The sequence below is a fragment of the Berghia stephanieae genome, chromosome 12 (genome assembly GCF_034508935.2).
Source record: "Berghia stephanieae isolate SIO BIC M18660-M18661 chromosome 12, UCSD_Bste_1.3, whole genome shotgun sequence".
Classification (NCBI taxonomy): Eukaryota; Metazoa; Mollusca; class Gastropoda; order Nudibranchia; family Aeolidiidae; genus Berghia; species Berghia stephanieae.
The window spans coordinates 12,177,117-12,204,010 of NC_088371.1; the positions used below are offsets into that span (position 1 = coordinate 12,177,117).

The 26,894-nt window shown below is 34.8% G+C and overlaps 1 protein-coding gene across 1 annotated transcript; it reads left to right on the forward strand.

The window, feature by feature from the left end:
- Nucleotides 1-339: 339 nt before the first annotated feature.
- LOC144958294 (uncharacterized) lies at nucleotides 340-26,076 on the forward strand. The gene is made up of 11 exons (XM_078890169.1): nucleotides 340-611; nucleotides 1,289-2,197; nucleotides 9,457-9,607; nucleotides 10,251-10,433; nucleotides 10,901-11,098; nucleotides 15,404-15,548; nucleotides 17,325-17,474; nucleotides 19,307-19,396; nucleotides 21,405-21,498; nucleotides 22,780-22,894; nucleotides 25,481-26,076. The coding sequence occupies exons 2-11, from the start codon at nucleotides 1,290-1,292 to the stop codon at nucleotides 25,775-25,777; spliced, it is 2,331 nt and encodes a 776-aa protein (XP_078746295.1). The 5' UTR covers nucleotides 340-611; nucleotide 1,289; the 3' UTR covers nucleotides 25,778-26,076.
- Nucleotides 26,077-26,894: the final 818 nt, after the last annotated feature.

The window sequence follows — 26,894 nt, forward strand, 5'->3', positions numbered from 1 at the left end:
TCTCTCTCTCTCTCTCTCTCTCTCTCTCTCTCTCTCTTTCTACCTATCTATCTCTCTCTCTCTCTCTCTCTCTCTCTTCCATTGCACGCACAAACACACACACACACACACACACACACACACATTTACAAATTTTCACCTATATTATTATGGCAATCTAATATAAATATTATGTATTTTGTGTTTACTTGAAAAAGGCCATAGGCCGATACGTCGTTTGTTTTGTGTAAATGCATTTATCTTTATCTCCATGTGTATTCAGTCCACTGGTGGACGGAAAACACAGTTCCAAATGGACCTAAATAAGGACGATCACTCATCTTGGCACAGTTTGCCCTTGTGTAAGTTTTTGTTATAAAACGAAAGTAGGTTACAAAACTACAAACAACGAACGTGTGTTTCACAATACACGCCATGGTTGACAGTAAATATTCGGAGGCAATAAGTTGATTTGATTGATATCTCCCCCACGTATTTCCAACGTATGTGTCTTCACAAAGTACAGGGACGAGATAATTTTTTGAATCATTAGAACATCAAGTTCAAGAAGCAATAGTCGACACGATTCGAAGTCGACGGCCGACGAAGACGTGAAGAAGGCGAAGGCGAGGGTAAGCCATTCTCTGTCAGATTTCTTTGTTTATTTGTTAGTTCCCCCATTATTTATTCGTGATTTTTATATCATTGTTTATATCTCACTGAGATGAAATCAGTGATATACTTTGTTTCAAATGTAACTAGAACATAACTTGGCTTTGTACATTCAGCGTGCCTGGCTAATACTAATATATATTCATCAAGGCCAAGGGGTTCACTGTTACGCAACTACCCGTTGAACGTTTTCTCAAGCTTCAGAGATGACTTAAGGCATAGATGATAGCTGTTGACATGTGAGCCGTCAGAATGACCAATCGTTGAAGGGTCAAGATTCTCAATAGCTTCTCAATAATAGCCAATCTTTCTTCGATCAAAAATCTTAAGAACTCACGAGAACAAAAGTTTGAAAGATGGTGATGGACGGACATATGAAATCGTTTCTGGGCGGAGTTTAGCCATGAGTGACAGTAGAAAACGAAAATGTGACTGCAGACATCAACGGGTGTCTATACAGACATGATTGACATGGCCATATAGGGAACTCATTAACTACTCCTCCAAAAGTAATATGAACACTAGAAGGTTAAATGAATTCTTTATTATTCTTATTATTATTATTATTATTATTATTATTATTATTATTATTATTATTATTATTATTATTATTATTGTGACTTTTCTATTTTTCCAGAATGGCGTCCATTGTTGGAAGTGTTGCAAAGGGAAGTCTCAAATTTGGGAGGTCCCTTCGTCTTTTTTATACTTCGTCATTTCCAAATAACCTACAATACATCATCAATGATAGGCAGATCTCATCCTCTTCAAAGGTCATGAAAATGTTGACTGAGTCTACAACAATCTTTCAAGATGGTATTTCAATTGGAGAGTTGCCCATTCTGATACGTCGAGCAACCAAAGACACCTATCCATTCACATCCCATTCTTATTGCGGAGAGAATATGCGAGCAGAGACAGAGTTTGATTCAACTTTTAAAGACATGCTTGAGAACTGCAACAGTGTGAGCGATGTGTTTAATTTATTAGAAGTTCCCTCTGACAAGGTTCAAGGACATTGTGCAGTCTATGCACTACAAAGGCTTCATGTATTGATGTCATTGAATACAGATTGGAAACAAATTCATTCCTTCATACGAAGAGCTGTTATTGGTGAACTGTATCACATTGTGGAGCGTGACATTCGTCATTTGTCAAACTTTTCTCTTGTCACTCTTGTAGATTGCTATTTTGCTGCTGAAGGATTTAGTGCTTCCTGTTCAGAAGGTGTCAATGAAGAAATCTCTCATCGCCTTGTTGAGGGATTATTTACAGTGGAAGAACTTCTTTCTCTTGTGCAAAGTCTCAGGGCCGGAATTCGGAACACAAAAAACAAATTATCAGGAACTGTTAGTGACACAAACTTTGGTGGAGAGAAACCTTCTTTTGAAGATGTGTTGTCTGAAAATGCCTCAGTTTATTTATCCACAAGAGCCTCCGAGAGTGTTGATGAGTCATTAAAGTCCTCTGGATTAGCAGATGCTGAAGAGGAATACCAAAAATACAGGGAACTTTTACAAAATGTTTGGGTCCATCTTGCTTCCAGGTAAGATATCATCATCATCATCATTGCCTTTTTCACCCTGGGTCAGGGTATAGGCCACAGACAAACAGTTTCCATCCTTCTCTATCCTGAGCCAACTTTTTTATCTCATTCCAGGTCTTACCACTTCTCTGTATATCAGCTTCTTTAATTCTTCTCCATGTTCCTCGTGGCCTTCCCCTTGATCTTCTGCCCTGAGGGTTCCAGTCCAATACTTTCTTTGTTATAGTTGAGTCATTCTTTCTAAGCGTGTGTCCAATCCACCTCCATCGTCTTCTTCCTATATCCTCTCCCACTGGTTTCTGCTGTGTTCTTTTCCATACTTCTTCATTTTTTATTCTATCCATCCATTTTATTCTGAGTAGCTTACGCATGCACCTGTTTACGAAAATCTGTACCCTCCTTATACATGCCTGTGATGCGTTCCAAGTTTCACATCCATACAGTAGGACAGACTTCACGTTTGAGTTGAAAAGTCTTAGCTTTAGTTGAAGGGAGATATCTTTAGTTCTCCAAACTCTGTTCAAAGATGTGAATGCAGCCTGTGCCTTTCCTATTCGTGCTTTCACCTCTGCTTCCGTGCCTCCATCCTTGTCAATTATACTTCCGAGATAGCAGAAAGTGTCTATATCTTCGAGTTCCTGATCTTTTACTTTGATCTGCTCCCTTTGACGCGTACCTATCCTCAAGACCTTTGACTTTGCAGGGTGAATTCTTAGACCAATTGATTCCGAGAGGCTGTTTATAATTGTGGTTTTTGCTTGCATCTGGTCCTGGGTGTGGGACAGAAGAGCCAGATCATCTGCAAAATCCAGATCATCCAACTGTGTCCAGGGGGTCCACTGTATCCCATTTCTTCTCCCTTTGGAGGTTTCCTTCATTAGCCAATCAATGGCAAGAATGAACAGGAATGGTGAGAGCAAGCATCCCTGCTTGACACCAGTCTTAATTTCAAAGCTGTCAGTAAGCTGATCTTCATGTACAACCCTGCAACTTGATCCTTCATACATTTCCCTAATGAGGTTTACTATCATTTCAGGGAGTCCATAATGTGCCAGAATTTTCCACAATGTTGCTCTGTCAATACTGTCGAAAGCCTTCTCGTAATCCAGAAAGTTGACAATAAGAGGAGAGTTCCATTCTATAGACTGTTCTACTATGACTCGCAGAGAGGCAATCTGGTCGGTGGTTGAACGGTTTTTCCGAAAACCTGCCTGTTCGTCCTGCAGTTTAGCATCTGTTGCATTCTTAATTCTCTCTAAAATAATACGGTTGAAAACCTTTCCTGGGATAGCAAGAAGAGTGATGCCTCGATAATTATTACAATTACTGAGGTCCCCTTTCTTTGGAAGCTTGATAAGATGTCCTTCCTTCCAATCCTTTGGGAATATCCCGTCATTCCAGATTCTCTCAAATAGTGGGTGCAGGGCCTCAGCATTTCTTTTCGCATCAACTTTTAGAGCCTCCGGTGGAATCTGGTCTGGTCCAGCAGCTTTCCCCCTTTTCATCTTGTTAATGGCACCCACAATCTCTGCTATCGATGGTGGATCACAGCTAATTGGTAGCTCATTCCTTGCAGGCAAAATTTCTGGCTGGTTGTCTGGTGGTGGTCTGTTCAGAAGGCAGTTGAAATGTTCCCCCCATCGATCAGATTGAGCCTCTTTTCCAAAAATAGTTTTCCCATCTTTGTCTTTGACTGGTACCTCTGGTTTCCCATATTTTCCAGCAAGTGTCTTGGTAGTTTGATAAAGGATCCTCATGTGTCCTCCAGTCGCTGCTGCTTCTGCTTTCTCTGCAAGTCTGTTCATAAATGCTTCCTTGCCTTTCTTCACAGATCTTTTGACTTCCTTAGCTATGGCTCGATACTGCTCTTGTGCATCCAGTCTTGAAGCCCTTGTTCGGCTTGCATTCACTTGTTCCTTCCTTGTTCTCCTCTTTTCAATAAGGTCCAAGGTGGTTGGACTTATGGCGGAAAACAGACAAGATCTGAAATTATCTACTTTGACAGGCCCATTTTTGTCAATTTCCATCTTTTATCTACAAATAAGTGTCATATATCATTTTAAAGCTTGAAATATGAGGATTCAGAATTTGTAAAAGTTATGAGCAGGAGACGATTATGTAACTAAAAAGTAGGTCAATCAACGGTGACCCCGGTTTACACGGAAAGGCAAAATGAAAAGAAATTTTAACAATCTGAAGTGACAAATGACTCAAAATACATGTACACAGGTCCAATTGTTTCAAATAAATAACAAACAGAATATCTTTTGTATTTTGTATTGAAACTAACTTTATTATACAACAAGGGGGATAATTACATGAGACAAATAACGAAAAACATTTTTTTGTAATATTTTAAACTTTCATTTCAACTTTGAAAAAAAAAATGGGTCCTTGTTTTCAATTGTATTGACAAGACGGGTGACAACAACCCAGGAATAGATGTCTGGAGGGTCCTTTTTTACTAATCACACACTCTGCTCTGCACATACGCATAATAAATTGTACCGCTATTACTTGGGAGAACTGCACGGTGAAACTCCCTCTCCTCCAGTACCTGGGATAAAAGCAATATATAAAGACATAGTTGATGACAAGAGCACTACTTTAAGCATATTTGATTTCCACTGCTTTAAATATATTTGATTACTCTGTTGAGAAAATAAGGCTTATAATTGCGCATAAGAAAGGCGTTCTTAAGAACAACTACTCACACTTACAGCTTTTGTTTGCTACATCACAGAGGTTCAAGTGTAAGGATGTGAAATAATTTAGCATATGAATCTAATAAAGCGATATATATATATAAATAAGTCTATAATCGCATTACAAATTTTTTTCCTAGAACATTTTGGCAAGTTGTACGAAATTTTTTCCTTTCAACATGTAATTCAGTACATAGGTGCTATTACGGATTTTATCCCTATCGGTTAGCAAACTCACAGTTCTGGAGTAAAATCTCTCAAGCCTGTGTATCTTGTATTGCAGCTAATCAAAATTTTCATACTGGATAAAATTCTTTTAGATCAGATGTCCCATCGCTGCATCCTCCCGGAAAGCAGAGTGAATGTTGTGGTGACACAAAAAATATGAGATAAGAGAGCGAATCAATATATTTAATATAAATTGTTTACAAATTCAATTGATTAGCAATTTGTGTTCTTACAGCTAGAAATGTTCAGATTTGTACTTACATTGAAATATTCAGCATAGGTTACCAAAGTTTACATTTATGAACTGTATATTCATCACCAATGTCCAAGTTCACACATTTCAGAATTTCTGGTGCCCATGCAGATGGTGCCCACGCAGGTGACACCAAACTTTATTTTGCTCAAAAAAACTTTTTTTAAAATTTCAAGTCAAAAATCAAAGTTTAAAACACAAAACCAGAGCAAGATTAATGTCTCCAATCAATTTTCAAACACTTTCTTTCATAATTAATAATAAAATAGGATATTGAAATTTGGTGCACGGGCAGAAAATTGAAGACACGAAATCTCCCATACCCCATTATTCACTCTAAAAACAACAAAAAATGTAAATTTTTTATTTTTTGTTAATTTTACAAGTTTCCTAGACCTAATTTTAGTCACTTGAACAAATTTGTAGTTAAAAATTTCAAAGATTGCCTGATATATAGAATTAAGTTTCCTTTGTCACATCGGAGACACGAAAATAACGCGATTCATCATTATTCAGGAAATAACTTATAAACAAAGATGGAGATAATTTTTTAAAATTTTTAAATCATACAAATTGTAGTTAATACATCTAACTTTTGTTAAAAACAAAACATAAAGTTAACTTTAAATGGAAACTGTTGATTCACTTACCTCATTTGATCCATTCTAAAAACGAAAGTAAAACCTTCGTGTCTTCAAAACGCCACTTTTGCTCGGTAAAAAATCCTAAAAAAAATATATAGGTGCAAAATTTCGCCACCATTTTGCTACCACAGCTCCAGGAAGACTTGATCTATCAAAAACAGCAACTATAGTCACCAAATCTCAATTAGATTTTGATATATTATGTTGCCCATGCAGAAAATGCTTTTCCGCCATATCCATTCTTTATGTTCCGATTTCTTTACCCCCAATACCTCGTGGCAAGTTGTTATGTAGACTTCCTTGATCTTTGCCCAATGTGACTCTACATCTATGTCCTCCTCGAGCTCAGTAAGAGGTTGGAATCTATTACTCAATTGTAGTTTGAATTCCTCATTCTTTTCCCCATCAAGTGCATTCACCTCGAATTTTCTTCTTGTATGTGATCTGGCCCCGTGTTTTCTGAGTCGGAGCTTAAGCTTTGCCAATAGCAGGTGGTGGTCTAATCCAACATCTGCCCCTCTCCGTACTGTCACATCTTCCAATGAACGTCTGAATCTACGAGAGATACAAAAATGATCAATCTGATTCTCTGTCACACCATCTGGTGAGACCCAAGTTGCTTTGTGGATCCTCTTATGGGGGAACACTGATCCCCCAATCACCAAACTGTTGAATGCACAGAAATTTGCAAATCTCCCATTATCATTCATTTCTCCCATGCCATGACGTCCCATGATACCTTCATAGCCTACGTTATCCTGTCCCACTTTTGCATTAGCATCTCCCATCAATATGTTGATGTCTTTCCTTGGCAACTTGTCAATGACTTGTTGTAGCAGACCATAAAATGTATCTTTGTCCTCATCTGTTGCATCATTTGTTGGGGCATAGATCTGTACAATGTTCATGCTGATCTTCTTACTCCGTGTTGTAAAGGACGCCATGATGATCCTTTCTCCGCATTGTTCCCATCCTCTCAGTGACTTCTGGGCAAACTTGCTTAGAATTATTCCTACTCCCTGTGTATGAATCCCGTCCCCTCTCCCTGAATATAAAATCTTCTCCCCAGACTTGAGGTGTTTCTGTCCGGATTGTATCCAGTGGGTTTCGCTTACTCCAAGTATATGCAGCCTGTATCTTCTCATCTCAGTCACAACTTGAGAGCTTTTTCCTGCTTCATACATGGTGCGAACGTTCCACGACGCAATTCGAAGCTGCTTGTTTGGCGAAGACGTCATCGGGTCAGCAGAGTCCTTTCGGCTTTGTCTGTTGTCCTTCATAAATTCTGTAATTCCAGAAACTCTTCGGTCGCCCAAGCTAAAAAAAGGATTTAGTTTGTCTGTCTGTGTTTCTGTAACGGTTTGAGTTTAACGGAAAGGGGTGTTAACCCTTTGCCAACCCCCAACCTGGAGGACCAGGTGACTCAAAGATGGGGGAATCACACACCATTAGTCGCCTTTTACGACACGCTGGCTTGGCGTTGGGCTATTCTTGACCCTCTCAGTTGAGGGACCCCGGACACCACATGGGGTAGGTAAGATATCATTGTCTTTCATTTCTTCTTTGTGTTTGCTCATGCATATGCATGTGTTAATGTGTGTGTCATACCACAGCTGTATGAATTGATTTGTTATTTATTCAAGAAATTCCAGACTCCAAAGATATGCATGATTGTTTGATGATACGCAGGATTCACAGAGAGAATGTTTTCTCTTGAGCACCACCCTTATCCTTTAAGAAATCTCTAGTTAAGGATAGTTCTGACATTCACTTGTTTTTGTTGTTTTGTTTTGTATTTTTCAAAACAATTTTAAAAAGTGTGACATTTTAACTGAGGAAAGTATGCTTAAACTTTGTGTTGATAAATATGGGAATAGTTTTGCTGTGTTGTAGTTGTGTCAAATTGGTTTATACCAATAATATATATTATTGTAGCAGGAATAAACCATCCACGAATAAGAGTATTGGTCCTTCACTTGCTCAAATTTAAGAGAGCTGGATAACACCTAGGCTATCTAGGCCTTCCAGGTATCTTTCAAATATTTCTTATGGGTGGTGCAGGGGCTTGAAACTGGGAACCCCTGATCAGAATTTTCAGGTGTATTTTTCCAATACATTATTATGCTTTCTTCATTTCACAAACAATGAAAGAATGCAATGCTAAGGAGAAAACTGAACGGTATTTTCTTTTTCTATTTTCTGGAATGACAGCATGATGAACAATGTTGACGAGTGTATCACTTTGCCAATTTCAGTAAATGATTTTGCTTTTTGATCTTAATAAATTCTGCTTTTTTTGTCTTAATAGTTCTGTCAATGTATAGAAATGGTAGTCAGCTCTACATAGATCTTCTCACCTGTTTTCTGTCATTAGTTTGAGATGAAATTGAAGGTAAAAAGATCTTGATTGTTCAAATGTTTTTCTTGGTTGGTTAACAATGTTTCATTTACAAGTTGTATTGATTAACAAGGTTTTTGAGATGGGTGATGCTTAGCTGTACATGGTACCGTCTGGATTTAAGACTTTCCTTACTTGAAATATTTTTCTTTTATGTAGAAATGGGGATTTTCATTTTACCGTCGCCTTGGATTACTGGGGATAGATATCACTATCACTCAGTAAGGCACAATATGGAAATATGTGTGTGGACCTGCCAGGGAATCGCACAGAGTTGAAGGAAAATTAACTTACCAGGATGTTGATCATTTCTGAATCTGCTGTTTCTGCTTTTTAAGGCACATTTTACCGATTTCAATTATCTTAAATAGTTACTTTTTTTATGAATGTTTGAAGATGGCAACGTTCAGAGTCCATAAACTGAGATAATGAACATTGAGATTGATAGAGATTTTTCAGAAGTTTGCATGTCATACACATTCTATCTCTAGACAAGACTTTCATATTTTTTAAAAATTGTTTTTTTGCAATTTTATCTTGTTTTCCTGGTAACCTAGTTTTTAGACAGATGAAGATTTTACGGTATTTATTGAAACATTGTTCTGGTCAACCATTAAAGATCATTCAGATTTAAAAGTAGTCCTTCAGAGCCATTAGGCCCATGGAGCCAGAGTATATCACGATTCTATAGCGTGAAATTGACAATAGCAATAGCTTGCTACCCTTTGAATAGGATTCTAGTCTATCGCCAAGTACTTTCCACTAGATCTAATAGACCCAGCTACCCAATCACTGCTGGGTGGAGAGAGGGCTCAGAAAAAAATCTCGACGTTACACGGGTTCGATCTCGGTCCCTTTGCACGTGAAGCGAGTGTTCTAACAACTGAGCAATTGGGACCCCCAGATTGTTTAAAATCACTTAAAATTTTCTTTAAGAAATTTAGATAAAATAATAATAATAATAATAATAATAATAATAATAATAATAATAGATGTCAGCACATTATTATTGTTTTCCTTTTTAATGGCAGGTGTAATGACATGGATGAGAACACCATTCCTTGGATTATGCAGCTTTTGCCCTCCCGTAAAAAGATGTTTATCCCCCTCCTTGACAAAAGACTTACCCATATCTGGCCGATGTTATCAGCAGAGACAGCTGGCATGTGTTTGGATAATTTGGTAAGATTGAAGTGTTATGTAGAGGATTGTGTGGCATAGGAAAGGTGTCCATGGATAATTTGGTAAGATTGAAGTATTATTTAGAGGATTGTGTGACATAGGAAAGGTGTCCATGGATAATTTGGTAAGATTGAAGTATTTTGTAGAGGATTGTGTGACATAGGAAAGGTGTCCATGGATAATTTGGTAAGATTGAAGTATTATGTTGAGGATTGTGTGACATAGGAAAGGTGTCCAACGAGAAAAAGAAACAATTACAGCTGCTCGAAGCTGTGCCTACTTGACTAGAACTTCTAGACCTTAAATTTCCCTGCCTTATTGATTGATTAGATAGTAATGAATGAATAGTTTTTGGGTCAAATTCACTTATTTTACTCACTACATATTACATGTTGTCAATAGCTTTTAATGGCACAAAAGTAGACCTTCAGACTTCAGAGAAGTTAATCCCTGTTTCTATAGTGTGAAACTCACAATAGCAATTGCTTGCTACCCTTTTGATAACACAAATAATAACAAAGACCTGAGTGACGTTAACTTCGAACTATCTATATTCTCTAGTAAAACAAACATTATGTTCTCCTCTCGCACTCGTTAACAATCGCCACACATCAAATTGATTATTTTATTGTTTGCATTTCAGATACGACTGCGAACTCATAATTCTTCCATGATGACAAAATTAGGCCGTTATGCATTCCTCAACATTCACTTAATGACCCCGTCTGTCCTCCTCTCCTACCTACACGCTTTTCTCCATTTCTCAGTGATGGACAACAACTTGATCACTGTCATAGAGAAATGTATAACAAAAACTGGAGTTGATGTGAGCTTTTCTTCTCCTTTTTATTTTTCGAAAAAATGTTATTTATTTTAAGTTAATGTAGATCTATTAAAAGAATTTCAGCTGTGATTCTTTGTCCTGAAGATAGAATAGAAGGGATGTTCTTGTGTCAGAAAAAGGAATTGTATAAAACTGATCCAAGGGTTGTTTTGTTTATTAACAATTAGTGATTGATCTCTAAAGCTAGAGAGCTTTGAATTCTTGTCAATTCCAAATAAAGTGACTACTGATATTTGAAATTTTATTTTAAAGAGGTTTATTTCAATATCGCAATATTTATAAATGTTTGAGTATTAAAGCATTACATGAATTTCCTCATTTTAAAAATAATAAATCCTTTTATTTATTTTTTTTCTTTCATTTTATTATATATTTATTCCCCTTCAAATTATGGGATTAATAAAATTTCCCATCGTTACATTTTATTTTTGTATTCCTCTGCCATTCAGACCCCAAATGATCTGCTAGCCCTGTGTGTCCAGTATCTTCATTCCTGTAGATATGTGTCTCCCGTCATCATGGACGTGGCTGCAGACCATTTTGCCCAGCACTGGGAGTCTTACAGTCCCCTGGAGATTTTTGCTGTGCTCAGAAGTTTTGGCCAATTGAATTACCTCCCTTCTAAGCCACAATTTTTACTTTCCAAGGTAAAGATCACCTAAATATGTCTAACTAGACTAGTGGGGTAATATTATAACAGCTGCTGATTAATGGTGATTGCATTATACATTGTTTTTAAGCCTTTTTTTTTTTTTCATTTTTCAACAACTTAAATCATTTCCTTTTTTGTAATGAGTGTTGAATAATGAAAATATAATTTACATTTATGGATGATTGTGATTGCCTATCTGTGGATATTGCGTTGAATCCTTGGGTTAAATAGTTCATACACATATCCCACTTGACTATAGTGTGAATGTTTACCTGGCTGGAGGCTAAGACACTAAACGGCATATTAACGAAACAAATGAAGCACTGTCCAGCACATGATACAATCCATGGAAAAAGACTATATATAGTCATTTTCATTATTCAAATATTCTGCTCATTAACTCTCTCCTAGAGCCTGCTGAAAAGGGGGTAACGCTATACAAGTGCATAGGTGCCAACCGTTCCGTAAAAAAAATCGGATTTGTTCCGTATTTGGCTTCCTGAGTCCGTAAGTCCGTATTTTTAGTTCAAAATCCGTATTTTTTAATTTTTGGCAGATTTATACTAAACACAGCATCTTAGCCAAATGAATTATTAGAGTACTATTATTGTTATTATTATTATTGGTGTCCAGCGAGAGATGATGGGCAGGGTTTAAATCAACACAGCATATTCTTCATTCCCATGTAGTTCTTTAATTTGAATTAAACATCTCTATCATAAATGATTTTCAACAATTAAAAAAAAAATTCTAGTTGATTATATGATGCCTGTTTTTCACTAAAACCTTTCATAATGTATTGGAGATTTGCATAGAATATGCATGTTAGCCTATAATATACTTTTAGTATTTTCAGATAGAATTGATACTTTCACTATTTGTTACAAATATTGTGTTAATTAAAAATAAAATTAACTTAACATCGTTGATTGGAAGGTATTTAATCAGAAAACCAAAAACTTATATAGATTAAACATTACAGTGATTATTTCCCTTTATTAATTTATGAATGGCTGCTATTATTAGGCTGTACGGTCGGATAATTTTTCACATTATTTGACCCTACGGTGCGATAATTTTTCTCATTATTTGACCGTACGCTGAGACAATTAATTTTCTCTTTATTCGACCGACCGTACAGTGCAATGATTTATCTTATTATTAATATATTCAGGCGTATGTTGCGATGATATATAAAAATTAATCGCCCGTGTGCCACTCCATTATATAATTCGACCAATCAATTGTTTTAGAGATTAGGTATTTTCAAGATTGCTGTAAATGTAACTTATCTCATATTATGTGGTATGGCACTCGGAGGTCCTGGGTTTGAGTCCCGCTCGGGGCATTGTTGAGTCCTTGGAAAAGGTGCTTCACTCATATTCTCTCACCGTACTCAGGTGTAAAATGAATAACTGGCCGTAAACAACGTTGTCTCTGTTAGAAAGACTGTAATATCGCGTCATGTCACGTCCCGCGTGTTACGCACGTGATGCTGTTCGTGAGGGACCCTTTGTAAAGCGCTTTGAGCACGCGTAGTGGATATTGCTCTATATAAAAGATCATGTTCTTTTGTTTTGGTTTTAATCTGCAACTAGATGTTGATTAATAGAGATAATCATTTTAATTCCCTCTATGATCTCTTTTTAGAATACTACTACTACTACTACTACTACTACTACTACTACTACTACTACTACTACTACTACTACTACTACTACTACTACTCCTACTACTACTACTAACTAATAATACATAATAATATGATGATAATGATAATAATAATAATAATAATAATAATAATAATAATAATAATAATAATAATAATAATAATGAATATGATGATGATGATGATGATGATGATGAATGAATAATAATGATAATAATAATAATGATAATAATAATAATAATAATAATAATAATATAATAATAATAATAATAATAATATAATAATAATAATAATATAATAATAATAATAATAATAATAATAATAATAATAATAATATATAATAATAATAATATAATATAAATGATAATAATATAATAATATATAATGATAATGATAATAATAATAATAATAATAATAATAATAATAATAATAATAAATAATAATAATAATAATGATAATGATAATAATAGTTGCCCACAAAAATGGAAATCTTTCGGACATCAGCTAAGGCCAACATAACCTTAGAATGTTTGTTTTTGTATTCAAGGGATTTATGGTGCTTGCAACCCATTTAGGTCATTTAGGTCATATCGGTGCCAGTAAAAAAAAAAAAGAATATGGAATAATAAAAAGTTCTAGAATTACAGTAAAAGCACCCGAGAATAAGTAAGACAAAATGGGAATTAGTTCAAATAGGGAACAGGTATAGATTCCAAGAGCACACTATCAGTGTACCCAGTACGTCCCTTCTCCATCGCCATTTTGTGTCTCTCGTCACCTTTCCGCCAGATGACTTTCACTTTGTTATTCTGGTTACGGCCGAATAATCACTTCGTTTATGAAATATAAATTCAATCCTTTTAAAAAAAATGTTGATCTGATTCTTTTTTTTTTTTTTTTCGAAGTAAGCTTTTATAATGGTTTAGGTTCCAGAGAAATAAGTATACTCCATTTTTAGGTGTGTTTATATTGTCAAAGTAAAGAGGTAGGAATTCTCCAATATTTAGAGGTTCAATTTACTACAGTTACTATTACATACTACTTATAAAGACCATTATGTTGCTTGAAAGAAAATATATATGCAACCGCCTACTTTTTAGCCAATCTCCTTAATTTTTATCCCAAAACCCCCACTCAAGTGATGTACCTGGTTGGCAGTTATGCATTTCTAAACATCCTAAGTTATTGCATTTATTTTACAATTGTGCTTGTGTATTGGTCCTTATCAAAATGCTGGAACTGGCAATGGAATATTATAATAATAGGATATGGAAAGAACTCGTCATGGAGAAGGAACAAAGAAGAGATTTTGAATTTCAGTTTTGAGAAAATATATTGATTTTACTCTGGGGCTCATTAGTATGACGTATGATCATGTATCATAAGTTAGCAATGTTTGGTGTGGTCAATGCCCAGAAGGGTATTAAAAAAATATAATATATCTCAAGCTTTGGTGTTGTGTCCTTGGGTAAGCCTTTTTGTGAATTAGTACGGATATTATACAAGGTTGCCAATTTTCCGTATATTTACGGAATTCAGTATGTTATAAACCCTCAGAAATTTTCCAATCACCGACTAATAGGAACAAAGTAAATACATAATGTCAGTTTACTGGAGTTCAGCACTCGAGTCTCTGTATTTGCATAAAAGTTCAGTAAATTTTTGCCTTCTGAATTGGCATCCCTGATTATAAGAAGAGTGCCAGTACAAACTATCTGGCATCTCTTGCTGTGTGAATTTCAATTCAGTTTTATTTGACCTGCTTGGTTAGCAACAGCAAAGGATTGGTGGATTAAGCGCATTGAGCACAGTGAATCAGTAAAGGTGTACTTTACCGTTGATGCCAACTTCACATAAAAAAATGCATATTTTTTACGCATTTTCATTCATTGTGCACAATTTTCTGAGTATTGCATGCATAATTAAATTTCTATTATTTAAGCATTTTTAGTATTCATACACTTTTTTGGTGTCCTTAAACACTTTATGTTCTCGACCCATCTGATTTATACATGGATCTGGAAGTTGATACTATTTGTCATCTATCATAAAGTGGAAGCTTGCTCATTAATTTGAATATTTATTATATTATTGCTAGTATGGTCTAATTGCCCATTATCACATATTGTGTTAATTATCGTTTGTGCAGGATTTTACGCATTTAAAAAAAAATCTTACCCATTTTGACTCTCCATTGTACACATTTACATGGCCAAGGGTTGGCAGCACTTTGGCCTTTTTCAAGTAATCACGATATATGTGTGTGTGTGTGTGTATATATATATATACCCCTGTGTGTGTATATATATATATATATATAATATATATATATAATATATATATATATATATATATATATATATATATATATATATATATATTATATTATTTTACTTGAAAAAGGTCAAAGGCCAAAACGTCGTTTGTTTTGTGTTGTTCCCATATTTATGAGTCACATTCACTACCTTTATCGTTCTTTTCATTTTGGCATCACTGCTTTACTAAAATCCATTTTATTGATCAAATTTTATTTTTTAATCACGATTTCAGCAACTTCTAATAGATTTCTACCTTGCACATGAACATTGATTTGATTGATTTGCTTTTCTTGTTTGTTTTTTTTTTCTGCAGGCTGAAATATGTCTGGACAAGCGTTTCGATGTTATGGACGAGTCTCATCTTTTAGAAGTGTTGGCGTCATTCACTTTTGTAACATCCTTGCCGAGGAACTTTTATAAAAGAATCACGAGTGAATACTTTTTCAAAAAAGTTGGAGGTACGAAAAATAATTAAATAGATTTTTAAAAATTATGCAGCTACGTGGACCTGTGGTATGACACTCACCTTCGGATTGGAAGGGCCTGGGTTCGAGTCCTGCTCCTAGCGGTGCATAGTTGAGTCCTTGGAAAAAGCTCTTGACTCACATTCCCTCACCTTACTCAGGTGTCAATGAGTACCTGGCTGTTAGCAGCTTTGTCTCTGTCGGAAAAAATTGTGATATTGCCAAACAGACAGCTTGTCTCGGCCTCCATATTAAGTGTTGCTGTTGGCTAGGGCTTCCTTGTAGTGTGCTTTGCGCATGTTTAGTAGATATTGCTCTATATAAAAGCTGAAGTTCTTATGTTTAAAAAAAAAAAATAGTCCATTTGCCATGAAAATTTTAAGACCAGTGAGCCATTAACACTTTAACCCAAGTTATTAATAAGGCCAAAATGAAATTGGTGTTATCTTAAGCATTAGGATACCATCACCCTTGACATTATTCTTATGTTTATTAAATTGTTGTTGTTGTTGCTGTTCTTCTTCTTCTTCTTCTTCTTCTTCTTCTTCTTCTTCTTCTTCTTCTTCTTCTTCTTCTTCTTCTTCTTCTTCTTCTCCTTCTTCTTCTTCTTCTTCTTCTTCTTCTTCTTCTTCTTCTTCTTCTTCTTCTTCTTCTTCTTCTTCTGGGTGGGGATCCTGACCTCCCATAGCGGGCAGGGAGGTACATACTATGTCTGTTTTCCAATCCAGCATGCTTTCTGTCTTTGTCTTGGAATGAGATTACTTGGTTTTGTCCTGGCCCTGGCCGGATACCTTGGCTGGGAGGGAAACAGTCAAATGTATAGTTAGTTTTGGGAGATGATATTTTTTTTCCTTGTAAATCTGTCTGTTATGTACTCTATTATGTTTTATTTATGTATTATATATGATTTGTTAACATTTGAGTGTATTCCTCTTAGTGGGGACCTGTGCTTGTGTCTGGATGAGACTTTTAGGTGATCTCTATTTAAGTACACTGATAGTGTGCTCTTGGAATCTACACCTGTTCCCTTTCGAACCAATTCCCCTTTGTCTGCCTTATTCTTGGATGCTTTAATTGTAATTCTTGAACTTTTTACTATCCCATTTTTTCCCTTTTTACTGGCGTTGATATGACTTTAATGTGTTGCAAGCGCCTTAAAACCCTTAAAAACAAAAACATCTTCTTCTTCTTCTTCTTCTTCTTCTTCTTCTCTTCTTCTCTTCTTTCTTCTTCTTCTTCTTCTTCTTTCTTTTCTTTTCTTCCTTCCTTTCCCCCTTCCCCTCTTTCTTTCTTCTTCTCTCTTCTTCTTCTTCTTCTTCTCTTCTTCTTCTTCTCTTCTTTCTTCTTCTTTCTTCTTCTTCTTCTTCTTTCTTCTTTCTTCTCTTCTTCTTCTCTTCTTCTTCTTCTTCTTCTTTCTTCTTCTTCTTTTTCTTCTTCTTTCTCTTCTTCCTCTCTTCTTCTTCTTCTTCCTTCTTCTTCTTCTTCTTTTCTCTTCTTCTCTTCTTCTTCCTTCTTCTTATTTCTCTTCTTCTTCTTTTTTCTCTCTTCTTCTTCTTCTTCTTCTTCTCTTCTTCTTTTCTTCTTATTCTTTTTTTTTATTATTATTATTTTATTATTATTTTTTATTATTATTATTATTTTATTATTATTATTATTATTATTATTATTTATTATTATTATATTATTATTATTATTATTATTATTATTTATTATATTTAATTATTATATATATTATTTAACACCATCATTATCATCATCTTTATCATACAGCCCTGAAGAATACCACGAAGACGAGTGCGTTGATGTGGATGAAGGTAATGAAACACGCCATGGTGATGGAGTCTTATGACACGTGTACAGATGTCCACAAGAAATGGATTCTTAAGGGTGGAACAAAATGGCTTATCTTTCTTTACCTGGGTATGATTAAAATCATTTTTTTAAAAAACATGCAGATATGACAGAGGCAGTCATGTTTTTTGAAAACTATTCACTATTCATAGTCACCCTCTTTCTATTAGTTAATGTGTGTCTAGGGTTGAGTGTGTGTGGGTGTGACGATAGTGTTTAGTTGATGAGTGTAGTTAGAATGGTCAGTCAGACTGAAGGGAGACAAGAAAATGCAGGCCCGAATACTAAAAGTACTTAAGTCACATTTTGATGATTTCTCAGTTTATTAGTCAGTGCTGATGGTTTTCCTCGGACCTGCGGAAATCCGCAATTTTGGAGTCCAAATGAGGAATTTCCTCCTTTTAAAAATTACATTTTCTCGAAACAATGTGCTAGCAATGAGAGAGTTGATGTGCGGTGGAACACACAGTTTCCCACTCTCCAGAAGTTAGCTAGAGTATCAATGATAGTCTATCATCTCAATTGCTCTAAAAGTGGGGTTTAGTGCAGTAAAAATGGGGCTTAAAGGCAATCGTTCAACATTTTCCTACTTTTTCACTTTTTGTCACCATCAGCACTGATTAGTGGTGAACTGAAAGTATAATCACCTTAGTTCACTCACCAATTATTTTCATGATAGACATAATATACAACCCCTACCGCAATACTACTATTTAAAAAAAACAAAAAAAACATTGTATACTCTTAATAGCAGAATCCAAACTTTAGCTTTTATGTTTGATCAAAATTAACTTCCTGTGACATCAGTACTTTTGGCAGAAGGCTCTTCAAACATAAAGGCTTGATGAAGCTCAGTGTTTTATAGATTAACATTTTTATTGCATTAACAAAGATATTGTTGTTAATTGTAATTATTAATAATCTTCATCAGCTACAACAACCTGAACTCATCAACTTCTACTTATTTTTACTTTGCTACTCATAAAACTTTCAGGCCTTTAATCTTTGCTTTTTTAACCTTGTCATTTACAGTTTTATTGAGTTGTCATAAGGTATAGAGTTATCCCCCTCTTTACCATCTACAGGAAAAATTGTCACATTTGTTACAATGCACCAACATTTTTCTCATTCAGGTTCCTTTAGTGCAACGTAAAATTTGAAGGAATTTTTTCATTATAGTTATGAAAACTTAATGCAGTGTTGTACGGCTTGTTTTGCAGAACAAAATTATGTATAGTATGTATTTATTTGTTTTGAATTAGAGTTTAGAACAATCAATTGACATGTTAGATAGACGTGACGTTTTTGGGGAAATCCAGAAAGTGGTCGGGAAGGAGAGGGTTAAAGCATTAGAAAGCATTTCAACTGTAAAAGGCAGTCACACGAGAGATATGAACTCATACACTTTTTGCGCGATTGTCTGAGAAAGAATGTCTGATGTCGACTGTCTTCGAAATATGAGTAAAAATAAAATTGTCGAAACGGGCGATTTGAGGATATCTCTAAGTTTGTTCCTAAAAACTGTTCTTTATTCAGAGAGGATTGCTCTGTACATTTGTAATTACCCTTAGTGACTCTGTGATGCAAATTTTTTCACCACATGATATGGCACCAATTGTTGGGCCTCTAGACTTTTTTTTTTATTTGTTCCTTATAATTATTTCAAGTCTTTGATCCTCTTGTTACTTATAAATATTTCAAGTCTTTGAACCTCTTGTACTTATAATTATTTCAAGCCTTCGATCCTCTTGTCACTTTTAAATATTTCAAGTCTTTGATCCTCTGTACTTCTTTCCTCGCCAGCGGTAGTTTTAATTTGTCACAATTTATCTGACGTATCTGTAGCTTACGGTTACAATGTCTCATCTTGTTGTCTTGAATTTTTGAAATATGATTTGCAGACAATGAGAAAGCTGCTGTGTTAAGTTTGAAATCAGCCCTTGGCAACTTGTTTGGCTTGGAACACCATCACATCCTCTCCTTCTACAGCTGTGAGTATTGTCAAAATCATTGACTCCATTGACTACTGTGACAAAATATTACACAACTATGACATTCTTTGTTATAATTTTGAGTTTGACAGAAGACCGATGCACTTTCCTCCTTTTTGACAACTTGCGGTTATCATAATTCCATTTATTAGGTAGGTCACATCTGGAAAGAGGGAAGTAAGGCGTTCAAATTTCTTCCAAAACATCTCAGAAGCAGTGACAATTCTGTAGGAAACATCTTAAAAAACGTTTCTTTTTGATATGTAATCATTTTATACTTCTTTATTATCCATCGCTCTTATCAATATTATAGCCATAAATTCTTGAATACGATATCTCAACCCATTACAGAGATCGGAAATATATCAAACTTTAAATCTTGATTTAAATGCGGACTGTAATGTTTGTATGCTTTCATTTTAACAATTACTTTCTTTGTTTTGATGTTTTTAACAATATAATTCATTATTTGTAAAGCGCTTTGAGATGTATGGTACATGGAAAGTGCTCAACAAGTGTAATTTTTATTATTATTATTATTATTATTATTATTATTATTATTATTATTATTATTATTATTATTAATTACTCATATGTTGTATGTTACACTTCTGTTAAGCGCCTTGAGTTGTTAAGATAAGGAGTAAGTGGCTATAGTAAAAATGTATTATTATTATTACTATTATCATTCTTTACTGAACTCTCTGGAGTTCACATGAATGGAGAATTGAACAAATTGTTCGATTTTCAACTACGGTGAACTCGAGAGTGTTAGGAGAACATTTGTGACTAACCGTCTCAATCTGGTAATATTTAGCTGTGTTGATGGTTTTCCTGGGATCCGCGGAAATCAGTGATTTTGTTGGGGTCAAAGGAGGATGTATGATAAAACATACAGATGCAGTTTACCACTCCCCAGAAGTTAGCTAGAGTATCAATGATAATTTATCATCTCAATTGCTCTAAAGATGGGGTAATGCAGTAAAAATGGGGCTTATAGGCAATTGTTCAAAATGTTCCTCGTTATTCATTTTTTGTCACCCTCAACACTGCTTTAGGGATGAATTTGATTTTAAACATTTGAATCAGAGTCACTATGAAATTATTAGGATCAAAGAGAAAAGATTTCCTAGAAATGTTTTGGAATGGGCAATAGCAGGAAAAAAAAGGTAGGGGGGAGAAAAGAGAGAAAATAAAATGCAGTGAGATATCTTTAGAAAAAAACAAAAGACAAAACAGTGGAGAAAAAAAAAAATTAAGGTTGTTGGGAGAATAAATATGACATGAGACGAAAGAGATGTTGCATAAGGTGAATGCATTTATCACAGATTCTATTCCCTAGTTGTGTCCAGCACAGTGAAGAATATTAAGTGGACAGCACACATATAAACACTATTATTTTTTTTAGGGTTCATGGTGTCTACATGAGCAAAACTCACAAAATCACAAAATTCATTGAAACAACAAGCCACAGTACTGAGATTCCATTCTGGTGTGGAAAGGTCTTTGTAATTATCCTTTTTCCACTAATCAAGGGACTGAATTTGGTAGATAATGCATTCACTCAATACAGATCTGCTCGATGTGTCATTAGCATGGGTGCAAGAGTGCCGGCTACAGCCGGCCTGCCGGCCAATTGGATTACCGAAAAAAACGTCGCCGGTTTTTGCGATTTGGATTTGATTGATTTTTTTTTTTTTTTTTATTTTTTAATTTTTTTTTTTTGTTTAGGTCCCAACAATCGGGTCGGGTACGTCCATATGATTAAGCGAAACTTTTGAATCGCAATGCTACGGTGACCCAGAAGTGATAATTATATTATTGAATTTGAACCGTGAATCTTGCAGGCTTTTTCAGATTATATGTCTGGTCATAGTAGACTTGCAGGCTTTTTGAGGTCCAGTTGCTTGCACCCATGCATTAGACACGGGGAAAATTTATGTCTAAATATTAAAAAAAAAAAATTTATTTCCAATTTATCTCATTCTCTTTATTCTGCAACCCCCAGGCTTTGCTATGTACTTGGACGAGAAAGGAGTGCCTATCAAGATATCAAATGAAGAACATGAAGTCCCCCAACCAATAGAAGCTCCTGCCAAAAGGTATTGATAAATAGAACAGGGTTTGAAACTGATCAATTTGGTACATCGATGTTGCTAAAAAATTTTTTTTTTCTTCAGAGGCACTGTTTAATTATCGAGTTTCCACTTATCATGAATCAGGATGAATCTAACTTCGTCTTTGAGAACTATTCCTTCTATAATATTTAATAAGGCTTGGCAATTGATGGTGTATCAAAGGTGACAGACATATTTTTTCCTGTGATGACTATTTCTATTTTTTTTTTCTGATAAGGATTTAGCAGCTAGCCATTTGTAGCTCCGAACCACATCTACAGTAATGATAGCAATAATAATAATAATAAAAATTATAATAATAATAAAAATTATAATAATAATAAAAATTATAATAATAATAATAGAAATTATAATAATAATAATAAAATTATAATAATAATAATAAAAATAATAATAATAATAATAAATAATAATAATAATAATAAAATTATAATAATAATAATAAAAATTATAATAATAATAATAATAATAATGAAAAAAATAATACTTATAATAATAGTGAAAATAATAATACTAATAATAATAATAGTGAAAATAATAATACTAATAATAATAATAGTGAAAATAATAATACTAATAATAATAATAGTGATAATAAAATGATAAAGTTGTGATTGCTTTTATTCACTCTGTACAATAAATTTTGCCAAAATACCTGGTGACAGCCGTAGAACAAGGATTTCGTATGGAACTTGGATTAAATTAATTTGAAAATATTTTTGAGGCTTGATGGATTTGCTTCAATATGAGAATTATTGGGCTGATTTACCTATATTAAAAATTTTATGTAAAAACTATTTTTTTTTTGTGTGTGTGTCTCAGGTCCGGTGATTTTGTAATGTGTCCAATGACAGATTGGTGATTTTTTAACATAAATGTTTTCCAATTACAGTCTTGCGATTTTCCAGTTGCAATTTGAAATATTTTGTTGTATAGTGGAAATATTGATCCAGTTGCAGTCTGATAAATTCGTTGCAGTATGGATTGCTTGCTTGTTCTTTATCCATTTGCAGTCTTGTGACTTATTTCAGAAGTGAAAACAGAAATATTTGTACTTTCTTTTTCTTTAAAAAAAAAAAAAAAAAAAATTTCAGTCAGATTATTTTGTGGATCACAAATATTGATCTAATTTTTTTAAAAATGCCAAATGTTGTTGTGGAGCAGAAATACTATTCTTTTTTTTTTCACCCAATTATACTTGATGAATTAATTTAATTAAACGCTTTTTTTTTGTGTCATTAACAGTATAGTGATTTTGTTACGTAGTGGAAGGCACTTGACCTGCAATACAAATCAACTGATGGGAGCTCAGCAACAAAGGATGGAACATCTCAAAAAGCTTGGCTATCAACCTGTCGTGGTAATAATAATAATTCATATAATTTCCTTATTTCCTTGTAAAGAAAGTAGCTATTTTATTCAATCAAATTTTTTTTTTTTTTGGTATCATATCGCCCATTTCTTTTAGCTCACTGAGAAAAAAAAAATCATTTTGACTCATAAAGGAAAACGGTGTCATACGTCATCTGTCACAAACTGAATCTATTTGCAATGCAATTGTGTGTTAAAATTTTAATTATCTGAATATGTTGCAGATTTTCGTTTTGTCATTTCCGTTAAAAACTATTTAGGCAAATTTTGCGATAAGCGCCTTTATTATTAGTATTATTAGTAGTATTATTATTATTATTAGTAGTAGTTCACTACGCTGAATCGCACATTGGACTGAATCCGCTCAATTCTCTTCTCATTTTCTTACCTTCATAGAAATTAATACTGATTTAATTGTTACATACAGATTTTTTTGCAGGCCGTATTCCTCCATGTTTGGATTGTCAATCAAAAATGTAGAGGGAATTTAGTGAAAAAGTTGTATTCATTTATTCAGAAATACACACATTATCAAACGGAACTAGACTACATTCAAACTAAAGCATTCAAACGTGATAATCCTTCCTTAGTCCTCTTGTGGAAGAGTCTCTACACACACATTATCAAACGGAACTAGACTACATTCAAACTAAAGCATTCAAACGTGATAATCCTTCCAGAAATACACACATTATCAAACGGAACTAGACTACATTCAAACTAAAGCATTCAAACGTGATAATCCTTCCTTAGTCCTCTTGTGGAAGAGTCTCTACACACACATTATCAAACGGAACTAGACTACATTCAAACTAAAGCATTCAAACGTGATAATCCTTCCTTAGTCCTCTTGTGGAAGAGTCTCTACACACACATTATCAAACGGAACTAGACTACATTCAAACTAAAGCATTCAAACGTGATAATCCTTCCAGAAATACACACATTATCAAACGGAACTAGACTACATTCAAACTAAGCATTCAAACGTGATAATCCTTCCTTAGTCCTCTTGTGGAGAGTCTCTACACACACATTATCAAACGGAACTAGACTACATTCAAACTAAAGCATTCAAACGTGATAATCCTTCCAGAAATACACACCCTTATCAAACGGAACTAGACTACATTCAAACTAAAGCATTCAAACGTGATAATCCTTCCTTAGTCCTCTTGTGGAAGAGTCTCTACACACACATTATCAAACGGAACTAGACTACATTCAAACTAAAGCATTCAAACGTGATAATCCTTCCAGAAATACACACATTATCAAACGGAACTAGACTACATTCAAACTAAAGCATTCAAACGTGATAATCCTTCCTTAGTCCTCTTGTGGAAGAGTCTCTACACACACATTATCAAACGGAACTAGACTACATTCAAACTAAAGCATTCAAACGTGATAATCCTTCCAGAAATACACACATTATCAAACGGAACTAGACTACATTCAAACTAAAGCATTCAAACGTGATAATCCTTCCTTAGTCCTCTTGTGGAAGAGTCTCTACGACCGTCTGGTATCTGTCTCTGTCCTGGGCTCTGCTCTTGGTAGCATGCCGCCTTCAACTCTTTAGTCAGTGATCACCTCCATGCTTGTTTTGGAGGACCAACCCTCTGTGTCCTTTAAGGGTTCCAATTAAGGGGTGGTATTTAAGAATAATGGATGAAACTGTGAGCTCTGGGTTGATACAGATTTTTGGATTATTTTATTTTAGGTGTCTTATTTGTTTGTTTTTTGTGTCAGGTCTGAAGCAAGAAAAAAAAAAAGAAAAAGAAAAGTAGATGATGTTTTATGATCGAAGATCAAACTCGATTTTGTAGGGTTAGGCTTTGTCAATAACCTCAATATACAAAATTAGGGCTTTGGAATTTGATATTTTATGAGCAAGAAGTAATCTCTCTCTCTCTCTCTCTCTCTCTCTCTCTCTCTTTCTCTCGCTCTCTCTTTCTCTCCCTCTCTCTCTCTCTCTTTCTCTCTCTCTCTTTTTCTCTTCTCTCTCTTTCTCTCTCTCTCTTTTCTCTCTCTTCTCTCTTCTCTCTTTCTCTCTCTCTCTCCTCTCTTCTCTCTCTCTCTCTCTCTCTCTCTCTCTCTCTCTCCCTTTCTCTTTCTCTTTCTTTCTCTCTCTCTCTCTCTCTCTCTTTCTTTCTCTCTCTCTCTCTTCTCTCTCTCTCTCTCTCTCTCTCTCTCTGTCTCTCTCTGTCTCTCTCTCTCCACAGATATACAGACATGCATACACAAAACATATGAACACACACTACCATGATTTTGTATTCAGAAATGTGAGTGGAGCAGGCACTTATGTTGATAATAACAAGAAATGAAGTGAGTAGGAAAGTGCCAGAAGACAACAGAGAATAAAAACTTCGCAGCAGCTATGGGGGCTTGAACCCGCGACCTTAGTGGTACACCAAGTCTGTCTGGCCGGGGAGATCGTGACTCTACGATATGAGCTATCCACAACGCCACCCCGCAAAAATTTTTATTTTCTGTTGTCTTCTGGCACTTTCCTACTCATTTCATTTCATGATTTTGTACTAATTTTTAAATCTCTCTCTGACTACAGATTCGAGTCTCTGAAATAATGTCTCAAGAAGGCACTGGCGTCCTTAGATCCCACCTAGCTGGTCTTGTTGACTTTAAGAATCCAGAAGTGGTGGCTTTGGAACGACAGCATTACAAAAGCTTGGAAGAAAAATATCTGAAGGATCGGTGGGAAGAGGACGACGAAGTAGAGGGAGAGGATGAAGCCGCTATTGTGGCTCTCGAAGACCTGATGAACAATCCAAGCTTTGAATATGGAAAATTGAAAGGACAAGGATTTTCTGTACCTTTATCGTCAAATGAGAAAGATAAAGATTGAATACTTAGGAGGATTTTAGGCCTTTAGCATTTGTTTGCAGTTCACATTCCTTGTGAACCCCAGAGTCTAGTCTTGTAAGAGATGAGTGCAATGTTTTGTGTGATTAGTGACTGAATGTGTGACACGGCTTTGACGCTGTATCCTGTGGCCAAGGCTCTGTTCTCTTATAAACTCCCCTCAACAGGTATGAACTCTGTGACTACCAATCCTTCGCATTGATGTTGCGGGATTAGCAAAAGTTATTTTTTTCTGAATTAAAAAAAAAAAAAAATCAAAATGTGTGTCCATTTCAAACAAAAGATCGTTCTCATTCTTAATATTTTCTGTTAATTTCAATTGATTACCTATAAATGGTATGTTAATACGTTCAAATATTTTCACACTTGAATGATTCTGTTATTTGTTTTAAACACAAAGAGAAAAAAAGTTGGCATTCAATGCATATAATTTTTCCAAAGCCCAGTAGTCAGTGAATTAATGGCTATATGCAGTTGTAGCAATACAAGGAGAAAAAAAAAGATTAAAACAGGCATCTAGACCTGCATGAACTAATCTTAATCGTGAACAAAGCATTGCAGGCATACCATGAACACCATTTTTGTCTTATACTTTGATTACAGATGCATTGATTTGAAAGCAGTTGTTTCTGGGTGGGGTTCCTGACCTTCCATAGTGGGCAGGGAGGCACATACTGTGTCTTCTATCCCCCTCTATCTGTCATTGTCTTGGAATGAGATTTCTTGGTTTTGTCCTGGTCCTGGCCAGATACTCTCTCTTTCTCTTCTAGTAACTGAGAGGGAAACAGTCAAATGTATAGTTAGTTTTGGGAGATATTTTTTTCCTTGTAAATCATCTTTCTGTTATGCACTGTATTATGTTTTGTATACGTATTATATATGATTCGTTAACATTTGAGTGTATTCCTCTTAGACGGGACCTGTGTTTGTGTCTGGATTAGACTTTTAGGTGATCTCAAACTAAGTATTTTGATAGTGTGCTCTTGGAATCTACATCTGTTTCCTATTTGAACCAGTTTCCCTTTTGTCTTCCCTTTTCTTGGGTGCTTTAATTGTAATTCTATAACTCTTTACTATCCCATTTTCTTCCTTTTTACTGG

What these genes read in the sequence shown, in the direction of transcription:
- LOC144958294 (XM_078890169.1), top strand. Translation starts at nt 1,290, where the DNA reads ATGGCGTCCATTGTTGGAAGTGTTGCAAAGGGAAGTCTCAAATTTGGG. An exon ending in GCATGTGTTTGGATAATTTG is followed by an intron (nt 9,608 to 10,250) that starts GTAAGATTGAAG and finishes TTTGCATTTCAG; the next exon opens with ATACGACTGCGAACTCATAA. An exon ending in CATCCTCTCCTTCTACAGCT is followed by an intron (nt 19,397 to 21,404) that starts GTGAGTATTGTC and finishes TGCAACCCCCAG; the next exon opens with GCTTTGCTATGTACTTGGAC.